Source organism: Lepisosteus platostomus, chromosome 11, assembly GCF_059453375.1.
Source record: "Lepisosteus platostomus isolate fLepPlt1 chromosome 11, fLepPlt1.hap1, whole genome shotgun sequence".
Classification (NCBI taxonomy): Eukaryota; Metazoa; Chordata; class Actinopteri; order Semionotiformes; family Lepisosteidae; genus Lepisosteus; species Lepisosteus platostomus.
In genome coordinates, this window is record NC_142621.1 from 12,382,008 (window position 1) to 12,394,805 (window position 12,798).

Genomic DNA, 12,798 nt, shown 5'->3' on the forward strand with positions numbered 1-12,798 from the left:
TAAAATATTTGCACAGCAGGTTTTCTTAATAAACATTCCTAAACAAATCTTCTTGTTGGATGTTATTAGGTGAAATGCATTTTATCTTACAATGTATATGTATGTAGCCTATGTTATTTTTAGAAAACAAGTGCATTTTTCTCACATTTTTTAGTAGAAAGGGCTTTATTTATTCTTTAGGAAAAGATTTTTGGTGCCTTATGAGTTTTGTAAATATACAGATCAGAACAGCTCTGCATTTGATTGTTGCAGAACAGATGTTTTAAATTAAAGTCTATTTTTATAGCCATAAGACTAGTGTTAGAGCCATGGATATTTCTAACAGCACAGTTAATCTGTATAAACTTTATATATCCACTGCAAGAAGTGAAGACAATTTATGGTACTAGCTGGGATGGAGAAGCCTTATCTCCAGAAGGTATATTGCAATAGCTTTCTAAACCAAAAGTTATAAAATACTGGAAATTATCTCTCCAAACCATACCTTCAGGGCTTTGAACACTTCAGTCAGCATAGAAACCTGATCCTTTTGACAGCATGAGGTGGAAGGAAGAGAAAGGCAGTAGGAGTTTTGCATTTTCCTCCTTGGAATGCAAAGGATCAGGAAAGGGAAGGAATTGGAAGCTTGGTGCATGATGTCAAGAAACAATTGTATCATTGGTTTTGTTAAGATTTCTTCATTTAGTGCCAAAATCAAATGCTTACATTTCAGTTGAAAAATAAATAATTTATTATTAATACATTTAGTTTTACAATATTTAAAAAACATTGCAGAATGCCATGTGCTTAAGACACTTTCTTACAGTATGTAACAATTATATCAGTAATTATGTCAGCTGCAATTATGTCAGCAGCTTACTGTTGAAAGGATAAACTGTTCCAGAAAAGAAGTGCTCCTACTTTTATGCTGTACATATGAGGACCTGTTTTTCCCAATTTAAGAAACATAGGTATGGATATAGATGTGTACAGTATTATGTACTGTATATTGAATGTGCAATATAATAATGTTGGTTAAAATCCAAATTATATTTAAATGTATGAAGGAAAATATGCAATGACTACATATATCATTTTTAAGAACAAACAAAAGTTACATTATTATTAGTAAAGCATTGCTCTGTTTAAAATTAATATGTTTCACCAATTTGATTTGGAGTTGCTCAGTTCTTTCTAATAAGAATATTATGAAAAGGTGAAAGTATAAATGTATAAATGAAACTAATGTGTAAGACTGTCATCTAAGGAAGATTGAGTTGTTAAATTAGAAGCAAACTACTGATGTAGTTAGCCATGTCTCCACAAACATGATGTCATGGAAAAGTATTGCAAACAAAATACATGCAAAACTGAATGCTCAATTTGCGAGGTACATCTGAGGAAAGGTAAACAATGCTGATTTCAGAGTCAAATTAGGGAATCTAAGCTTTACAGACCGATGTAAAATATGAGGTGTCATTCAGCTGCACAAAATTAAATAAAGTTAATGAAATTCTCATGGAACTGTGAGAATGAGTGGGACATTTTAACATTGTCTTCATATGCTACAGTAAATTGCTGTTTCTTGCTTAGCTCAAACATCTTTGAGTTCTTGCATTTCTGATTTGAGACATTGGAATAACCCCTGTATAATATAAGATCAATAAGAGCACAAAATAACTACATTCTAGCCCTGGATGAGATTTTTATTAGTCTAAAAAATTGTAAATTTATGTTCACTGTTTAATTAGATTGTAAGGAATGCAATAGAGGGATGATATATCTAAAGTATTTGGTATATCTTGCCTAGCTAATGGAATGACGGACCACTATTTCAAGGAGTGAGACAGGTAGTTGCTCTAAAGGTGTAAATGTGATGGTGAGAGTGATGTGAGAGAAAAACTTGAAGGGAAGTCCTGGGTGAGAGACTTACATAAATAGGTTAGTACAAGTGTACAAGATTAGTATTTAACCTTTCTCCTGAACTTCTGTTATAAACTTCCATTTTCTAACATTTCTTTGTTATATGTTAGCATTCTCATAAAGAGTTAGAAAAAGTATTTTAGCACTGGAGAATATGAAATATCAGTTTTCTCAGACTTGTGACTCTAATAATAGATTACAATTATGATCCCCAATAATAGAATATAGTGATACAACATTGAATGATAAAACTTAAATCTTCAAATGCAAAGCTGCCAAACACTGCATAGTATATATCCCAAGAGAGCCCTATTTACGGATGATTCACTTTATTTTTGCTGAATGAAACTAGGTTTTAAAGTTCTTATTCCAAAATATATTGTAAGTGGTCAAATTAAAGTGATTTTTTAACATTGTCTAAACAATAGATGAGAAGGTAAAGAATAAATTAAGGGATTATTTTTTTCATGGATTTTCATAAAATAGATTTTATGAAAATCCATGAAGTACACAATTAATAGGATGATATGCTGATAATTGGTTTATATTTGCTCTTTAGGGTCTTCAAGTAATGACTACAAGCACAATATGTCTGTCTGTTTTGTACACCTCTGAGCTTATGACTGACTTATTTCCCATTGTGGGCAAACTGACCATGTAATTAATTAATAATAGAGTGGGCAATATACCCATAGTTTTCTGCAGTAGCAAATGAACAGTCTAATACAGTATCTTATTCAGATAGATTCTCAGTAATAGCTATACTGTACGTGTCATGTTATTCATATGCTTAAGATCAACAAGATAAAAAGGTAGGTTTTAGGTGCATGAGATATCATTTTTTTGGCATTACAGTTGGTAAAAAAGCTCAATGCCAAGCTTAACTGTGCAGGAACAAATTTGTGAGTTGTATGTACAATATATTGGTGCTTTTAAATATTGTAGTACATGTGATGTTTGTGTTTTGTTGCTGTTCTGTACTTTAGTGCATAATAAAGTAAATAAATACCAAGGTTATTTGCTTTTCGATGTATATTTATTTAAATAACTTTGAAACAAGCAAAAATTTGATTCAGCACATTACTCCTCAACCAGTGCCTCTCTGACAGAAATGATGTGTTTAACATACAAGAGGATGACTATGACAATACAATTCTAACCTGGCCTCAACACATTGAAAATGTCTAAATCTAAAATCTAGATCATGAAAATAGCCCCAGGCAAATGTTATTGCAGAAACAAAGCAAACATTGAAGAATAGGGAAATAGAAAACAACAAAAAAAAAATCATCCAAAAATTGGTTGGCTTTCATGTCGTCGATGTTTCACCTGATTAAGGAAGTGCACTCTGCATTGTGCGGGGTGAGTAATGTGATTGTAAGATTGCCTGGTTTGCATCCTGCTCATGCCGGGCACTTGATCATAGCTGGAGACTGTGCTGGACTGGTCTTTGAGGCAAGGGAGGAAAACACATCAGTGGTAGCTGGTTTGCCTTATTACACCAAAATGACCTCTTTTGAGCAAATGGCTGGTGCGACAGAGGTGAGCACCCTTCTCCTACAGTGGCTTAAAGTGAAAAAAGCAGGCAAGCAAGATAGAAGGATTGCAAACATTCCATTTACTGTCAATCCATTTGGTTGGTTGCCAAGGGAACTGGTCATTCCAGCAAACAGAAAGTATAAGGATAAAAACATTGTGAGGAATAATGGAAAACAATGGTTAGATCAACTAAATACTTTGAAACACTATAGGTTTCAACATAATAAACACGCAAAAAATAATTTATTACGTAACAAAGAAGCAGTGAAAGAAATTAAATTCTAAATGTGTTATTAGATCTTATTTTTCTGACATTATTATGTTCTGTTAAATTGAAAACAGTGTCAACACTGAGTTTGATATCCAGGTATTCAGACTTTAAATTGTAAGGCCACAAGGAATACTTTTCTACTCATGGAATAATACTATAGTGCTCAGAGCTAATTTAAAAAAATATGATCAAGTTTTGTTTTAATGGATTCATGAATATGTTATTGGAATGCTTCCACTAAATAATTATTTTAAACTTTTTTGCCTTAATCTAACATACAGTAACTCATTATAGTTTCAAAAAGCGAACCTTTAATAAACAGAAATATTTAATAAATTCAGACCTACAAAAAATAATTGTCTCTTCAAACGGAATTCTGAATTTTCAAAATAATTTATACAAGCACATGCTTACTCAATATACCATCAGATATTCTGCCCAAACAAATTGATAGTACACCCTGGTCCTCTTTATGATTTTATGAACTGACACTATATATCAGAAAAGAGGCAGAAAAGTGGGTCAAGAAAACCCACTTTTCTGCTATCCTATCATTCTGCACATGAAGAGAGGAAGCAGAGTTTGGTGAAAATAAAATGTGTCAAATACTAGTTTTTGTGCTGCTTTTGCAGAAATATTCCAAATTACTTATTACTTCATGCCTGTTTTTATTAATGTTGTATTGTTCTTGTTCCAATGTTTTTATCAGTGGTAGAGTAACATTGTTTGAATTCAACAATGATTTGGCTAATTTATTTAATGACTCATTCACAAAGAACAACCAATGCTGCTAATTCATTATTATGTTCTGAGGTCTAGAGGAGCCTTTCACTTCCTCAGACTGTGTGAACAGACATGAGTGATTGCTGTGTATTTGCTTTAGAAAGATTGCACCTCTAAATGTCCTTTTGTCAACATAATCTCTTCACTTGACATCCAATGACAATGAACAGGTGAGAAAATGTTTGTGCAACATTATAATGCCAGACCTATCCCTTTCCAACTTGTATTATATATTTACATCAGGAAATAGCATGTGATAATGAAAATTTTCACATGAAATTGGTGTTGTGTGAGAAAATGAAAAGGGATTTTTCATGTGTTCTATCTGATATTTACTCTGGTCTTCTCTGCAGCAGTTTTTTTTACCACATTAGCTCACATTTTTCCCCAGATAAGTGAATGCACACTATCACTTCAAGTGAAAATAACCACTCTTGAAAACTGGTCTAATTAGTTAGTAATGTCTCAGCTGAAAACATGGTATTGACAAATTCGTATAATACATATGTACAGGCGTCCTATACATTTCTAAGGAAATATACATTTGACTTTAAATTTTGCTTTTATGTTAGACACACTTGTCAAGCAATAAAAGATTTTAAAAAAATGTTGTGTCATGAATTAAAACGAAGTTGACTGAGTACATAACTTGTTGAAGAATGTTTAGCAGAGAATTAAAGTCATCTTTTCTTCAGGTTTTCTTGTGATCTTCTTAAAAGTGACTGGTAGATTTCTGACTTCAGAAACCTTGGATAACAGTCCCTTGCCAATAGACCATATATCATTTTCTGTGCATTATCAAAAGAATTGATGTTTGGTTGAGAAATATTCTTTGTAATATTTTCTCTGGTTCCACAGTCTATATTAATCTGTAAAGAATAAATATGCAAGTTGGTCATTGAATTGTATATGATTCTTAATGTTTCAACACTTGTTATTTTTGTCATATTAGTAAAAAATCGAACTCTACAGAGCCTAAGGTATTTTGTTGATTAATACTTAGATTCTGTTATTTTAGAAAATTATGCAGAATATTGTAGAAAATTGCTTTTAACCTCTCACTGAATTACCTATAGTTCAATATATATATATGGGTAATAAGAATTTTTCATGATGTGCAATTTGTTTACAGCACAATTCAGAATTGTATAACCTTACAGAAAGTTTGTTATAAAAATTAAAATAATACAAACATGTTCACAAAAAATCAAAGGCTAATTTAGTTACTGATTTTAATAGCCTCCAGCACTTTTAATTTACTTTTAAATTATAAAATGGATGAGAAATATTTGAATTACAGAGGTCTTCTTCCTACATTTTGATTGCTTCCTATATTTTAATTTCTCTTCTTAAATTCAAACCTTTTTTTCATTTTTGTTTATTTCATTATGCACAATACATTGTGAAAGATGTAAGAGCCTGGTTCATTAATGCATTAGAAAGGAAAAATACAAAATAATTAACCAGTTTAGGAAAAGATGGACAACAATAATCTGTTTTACTACCAACCCAACCTACACAACTGGTTTTGGAATTAAATGTGAAGAAACGAATCTAAAAAAAATAACTTTTTCACAGAAAAAAATCCTAGCTGACAGCATCCTTCTGTGTGTTGGATGTACACAACAAAACAGAATGCCACCTTCACTTTCGTTGTTTGAAATTTGCTGTTGGAATAACAAATAACTTATCTAACTCCAGTCTTTATAGATGAAACAGTGCATGTGGTTTTCTTGTCAAATTTTGAATCAGGTACCTGCATGTTGACTAGAACTGCAACACTTTACCTGTTTAGGGGCTTCCACTTGGACAAATTCTGTGTAGATCTTATTTGCTGTAGATATCATTTTAGGTGTGGACTTGATTTTCTTGTATTCTTCACAGGCCAGCCAAAATAATATATTTTCCTCACTGTATTCAGTTTTCAGGAATTCCCTGAAGGCGATCTGACCAGCTAAACCAGAGAAGATGTTTGTTGCAAATTTAAAGAAAAATAAATACATATGATAATTTTAAGAGACTGCTGGAATTAGAGCAGCACTCACAACAAGATAAAGAAAAAGGAAAAAAAAGTCAATGGCAATAACAATTAAAAATATTTCATCATATACAATTTAAGGATCATTTCAATATTAATCTACAGTATGTCACCATAAAGAAAGGCACGTTTTTTAAACAGTTGAAGTAAATACTGTATCATGGGCTAAGGTGTTTTCAAATTCAGATTTTTTTCAGACTTACATAACAAGTGGAATTACAGTAAAAAAGATTTGTCTTCTTTAACTGAAAACTAAACATAATTCAATATGGGGAATATAAAACCTCTAATCACCCCCAAAATACCAAATACCACTAGGGTGTACAGTATGCTTTTTAAAATGCATTAGCCTCCATTCTGCATGTATACATGGTTTTTATGTGAATGAAGACATTTAATTGGATTCATGTCTTCACAAAAAAAATAAAAAACGTAAAATACCACATGTCCATACATTTACATTCCAGTAGTTTGTCCACCGATTCAGACCATAACGAAACTTCTTCAAGTGGATCCCTAGGAAAAAAACAACATCTACCCTTGAAAATAGCATTGAGATCTTTTACCTGTGAATTCATTGGTAATATTTATTCCAGAAAATTTACTTCATTTTACCTCATTTCTGGGAGTGCATCTAATCTTTTTTCAATTTTATTTTTGTTTTCAAAACCAACCAACCAATAAATCAATTACCATTCAAATCAATATATGAACTATTGCCTTCGGCTATATGTACAAGCACTTTGCATTCTTTTTTGAGCCTGCAGATACTTAATGTTAATGTAATGTATTGAGGGAAGATCAGCATAAATACCAATAAAACATAATTTTACATTTGTTGTTATGGTCTTGCACCATCACAAAGTAATGAAGCATAAAAATATACAAAAATGTGAGACTATTTTAAAAACACATATATAAAAAGACTGTCTAAAATTATTTATTTGTAATTTGGTGTTAAATAAAATCACTCTCTCTAGTTTTTAATATAATCAGAAACTCACTTTATCGCCATGCCTCTTTTCTTTTTTCCTTTCTCTGTATTGTTCTTGTAGTTCCAAACTAGCAATGATTCTATTGTGGTAGAGTCAAAAGCACAGACTGAACTAAAACTTGCCAGGACTGTAGAAAGAAAATATTAAAATTAGTATGCAAAATACAAGAGATTAGTAAACCACTGCTAGCCCTGTGACCCTTCTGATTTTGTGTTTTCTTACATCGCTCAACATCAACTGTGATTGTGATATGTTTCCAAATAGATATCTAGATCAGTACTTCATAATTATTCATTTTGTAAATGCAGTAAAAAAAACAGTCTTCCATACTTGAAAATGTGAGGCTTATAGGAGAAAATCTGTAAGGAATCAATAGGTCAACACATCTTTGGTTTGGTTATTAAAATGCTATATTTAATTTAGCTATTTGTAAGGTTTATTCTGTAACATCAACAATCTGATTTTAATAGTTGTGTTTGTGAGCATATGCATCTGTAATTTATTTAGATTTCTTAAAAGTTTTTTTAGTTATATGGATTTAATTAAATGTACTGTAGGTAAATTAAAAAAGAGAGCTGATTAATGTGAGGCATTTTCATTCAATTTTTCATGTAGAAATACATGATTGGATAATTTTATTATTCACAAAAAATCACAAACTAAATAAATTTAAATGTAGCTGTATGGCACTTAGAAAGGGTGTCCTTGTAATACTGAAATTATCATTTAATTTGCCTTTAAAGTGCATGCATTAAAACACTGAATTAATTTTGGAATTAATTATTACATTTAAATCATGAAGTGCAAAGAAAGTTTATTTAACTTGTTTCAAAATGTGAAAAAAGAGTTAAAGAAAAGTACAAAAGAATACAAAATGCTGCACTGCAAATCTAAGTTGCGTGAAGAGACTAGAAAGACTGTTGTATTTTAAAAAAGACAAAGTCACCATGTGACTCTGTAACAAGTGTTGGGCTCCATTGTGGGAAATGAAGCTGGATGAGGAACTCCAGCACTGAAGTTTAAAAGGTCTTCTGTCTTCTCCTCTTCAACTAGAATTCTCCTTTCTTTATGGGCTGTCACTCATTTACTTTGTATAGTAAATAATAATTATTCTTGTAAAAAGGGCACAGAAATGCAGTGCATAGTGTACCTAATTAGTAGAATACAGAATAAACCAGTGAACCAGAGTGAATCTCTGGATCTATGCGTAGAGGGTCATGGGATTCACCGGAGTCTAACTCAGCAAGCAATGGGCACAAGGTGGGATACACCCTAGACAAGACACCAGGCCACACACTCATAGGGCACACACTGACACAGACACAAGCGTTAACACACACACTCTCACAGCTTGGCAATTTTTTCCAGAAGCCAATTATCCCACCAGTATTTCTTTGGACTGTGGTAGGAAACTGGAGTACCCTGAGCAAACCTACACCAACGTGAGAAAATATAGATAGCAGAAAGCTCCCTGGGAATTAAATCACTGCGTCACTGTGCCATTCTAGTTATATTTATACTGTTCAAAAATAAAATTATCTAAATATATTGTCCATGTCTGTTTGTCATCTGTGCCTATTTTGCTCTCTCTCTACTGTTACTGGGTACAGCTGAACAAGTAAGCATTCTAATACACTTGTTGTATATGGCAAATAAAAAAAGAATCTTGAATCCTGAATCTTAAAAATACAGGGAAGTGATTTTAAAACTGAGAACAGGAGAAACTTCTTTATACAAAGGCGTTGTCAGAGTATGAATTAAGCCATGCTATGGAAACTGATATCTTGGTTTCTTTAAGTTTTCAACTGGACTTCCAATCAATTAACTACTTAAACCAGATGGGCTATTTGAATTGAATGGTTCCCTATTGCTTATAGTTGTGTATGTGAATGCTATGCAACATATCGTGTCAATGGGTTTATAAAATAGAAAATAAGGCAATACTAATTGAGCCATATCTTTTACTAATTAAATTAGAAACTGAATTATGATCATATTGGACATTTGTTCTACAATTCCAAGAAATCACTTTTAAATAATTTTAAATGATGTTAATTATATTATTTATTATTTTATACACAAAACAGAACAGAAATAAAGAATGATAAAATGACATGTTCCAGTCTGTTGTTTAGGATATCAAGGCAGGAAAAAAAACATGATCTAATTTAAATAATGTTTACATATTTCAGAAAACAGACCATTTCTTATAGTTTATAGAGTCAAGCTGAAAGTGAATAAGAAAACACAGTTATACAGTATTTTTATGGGGTACTTTCAGTATGATTTCAAACCATTTTGGGAAGAGTCCTTGGCAACTGATGTGCAGAAAACATAAGTGAGAGAAATAGTTTAATAACAAGAAAGTAGTAGAAAGGGAACACGGTCTGAGCAAATTTGCCACCACAGACTTATCTCCACATTCTGGGATTAACGTGCATTGACATAGTACTGTAGTAAATTAGGAACATGATTCATTAATGCCAAATTATGCATCAATAGATATATGCAGTCTTTAGTTTACTTTGCTGATAGTTCCACACTAATACTGGCATTTATTTCTTCATTAAAATATTAAATAGTAAACTAATAACAATCTATACATATTTAATTAAATCATAATACAATTTTAAAGATTTGCAAACTGAAAAGCCCATTTAAATTCAAATAATAATTCTCTATTTAATCAATTATGGCAAGCCACTTTCAAATGCTGGATTTACAAAAGGACACACACACAGAAATCCTTCCTTAATATCTTTTGTTTTTTGATTTGAGGGGATAAAGTGACTTTGTTAGAAGACTTTGAACAACACCAGTATAACAAAATTTCAGTTTCAGAAGAACAAACAAGCAAAAAATATGAACAGTAATATGTTCATAAAAAGTATTTTTAATTTGCAGCCTCTTCTGGTTAATTTGTACTGTATGTTAAACATGATAACGTATATCAATTATGCTTTTTGCACATTAACACTGTCTTAGTTAACTTAAATGTCTTAAAACTATTAAATACATAATTTTCTAGAAAATACTTTTTATTGTCATCTATAGTGTTTTGTTAGCCATCCAATGTTTTCATTAACATAAACAATGTGTTTCATATATTGTTTTTTTTTTAAGATTACGGTTATCCAACTATCCATTTTTTAACCACTTTATCCACTGCAGGGTTGTTGGAGGATGTGTTGTTTACCAGGTAAACACATTAAATTTGTATGAATATTTACAACAAAGAATGTTAACAATATAATAAGTAATCGTGTTTGTAGTAGTATACTGTATTTTGTCGCATACACCTTGTAAATTAAAAAAAAACATTTTCTTAAAGAAAGAGCATACTTACAAGATATACTGTAGAAATGTAGCTGAATACGGCAGAATTTCCAGTGCAGGTTTTACTGATGCCCTATTTCATTCTACAGCTCTGAAATCACTTACAGCTTATTTGTGTATTATTCTTGCTTACACCTCCCAGTAGGGGTAGGGTCGAGGGTAAAGTTCTTTGGGGTACACAGAGAGTCCTTAGTAAACCTAAGAAATAGGAAAAAGTTTGTCCACATTCGTGAGTTGTACAAACATGCATATTATCCTTTGAAGCATGATAAACCGAGTGGAAAAGACCACATTTTGTAAAAAGGAAAGCCATACAGGTGATATGAAAATTAATGTGTTAAGGATTACAGTGTAAATGCTTTTGTGGAAAAAGAGGAGACCAAAGAAATATAACATGATGCATGATTTTCATAGCATATTTTTGTCCTCATTCATGGAGCACTTTACCAAGCACACCTTGTATGTAAATGAAGGTAGCTTCAGTACAAAACCAAGGCAATCTTTATTTGCATCTCAAAATAGTTATTCGTTGGGTTATTTGATTCCACATTCTAATGATTCTGACACAAGTGTCAAATTAAATTGATCTTTAAAAACTTATTGCTGCAAAACTTATCATTGATCCTTTTTATCCTCATCAGTGTATTTATAAGGACTGAATACAGCACAATGATATGGCTTCATCATTCAACATTAAAGTGTTCTTAGTTCTGTTTTCATAATACAGATATACTCAGCTTGAGAAGAAATGGTTCATTTGACAAAAATGCCATATGTATGTTTCTGGAAGCCAAATACAGTGCTTTACAAAAGTATTCAAAGCATTGCACAGTTTTCACATTCTGTTGCTTTAAAGCTTGCAGTCATAAGACTTTGAAGTAGCACTTAATTAAGATACTGAATATCCCTCTGAGCACAGTGAAGATGATCATTAAGAAGTGGAAAGCACCCAGACACTGTCAATAGCAGGCTGTCCCTCCAAACTTGGCGTCTGGGCAGGAGGAAACTGGTTAGGGATGTCACCATGAGGTCATTGACAACTTTGAAAGAGTTACAGAGTTCAGTGGCTGTTACAGGAGAAAGTTTCCATTGGTCTGTCCATAGGTCAACAATATCCCGGTCACTCCAGAAAGGGGGCTTGTATGGAACATATTTAAAATTCTGCAAAACGTTTGTGGTCATTTGACAAGATGAAATGGGAGCTTTTTGGTCTAAAGAGCATTACATCTCTTGCAAACCCAACACAGTGCATCACTCAGTTAACACCATCCCTGTTGTCAAGCATGGTGGTGGCATATATTAAAATCCTGCTTCTCATCAGGTGGGAGTGGGATGCTCATCAAGGCTGATTGAAACATTCTCTCACAGCAGAAAACATGGGGTAGAGTTAGCCACTGTCTAGGGCATGGCATCAGAGGGAGAACAACTGCTACAAACATCACACATGTGCAGAACAAATTGGTTAAGGATGTACATTACCCAAGGCAGCATGTTTCTGGACAGTGGGAAGAAACTGGAGCACCTAAAGAAACTTTCACTCTCGGTTATAAAGAGTTTAGTCTTATGAAAATATGGGTTCTATCTCCAGAGGTTTATCACAAGCTGTAACGGGAGATAGTCCAGGCTCCCATGAAGCGTAGTTCAGGACCCTATGCAGACGGTATAATCCAGAAGTGGAGAAGGACAATAGGGAAGAGATGTAGAGGATCAGGATGGGTTGACAGACAGGGGGGATTGACAGCGGTGATCTGGTACTCATAATAAACTAAAATACAAAAGCGTCAGAGCGCCCTTAAGAGGAGGGATGACGATCGTGACACAAACAAACTATTCTCATTCTCACTACATATCCCAAAAGATTCTTGTTTTGAGTTAGATAACATTTTACATAATCGTATGGGGAAGAACAAAGTTCTGCATTTAAGCCACCCTAT

General features: G+C 32.6%; 1 protein-coding gene across 1 annotated transcript; it reads right to left on the bottom strand.

The window, feature by feature from the left end:
- Positions 1 to 3,749: 3,749 nt before the first annotated feature.
- On the bottom strand, positions 3,750 to 7,117 carry LOC148652012 (regulator of G protein signaling 21-like). Its single transcript, XM_088597584.1, has 3 exons — positions 6,988 to 7,117; positions 6,283 to 6,449; positions 3,750 to 5,364 (listed from the first exon to the last, which is right to left on the bottom strand). The coding sequence occupies exons 1-3, from the start codon at positions 7,109 to 7,111 to the stop codon at positions 5,176 to 5,178; spliced, it is 480 nt and encodes a 159-aa protein (XP_088453710.1). The 5' UTR covers positions 7,112 to 7,117; the 3' UTR covers positions 3,750 to 5,175.
- Positions 7,118 to 12,798: the final 5,681 nt, after the last annotated feature.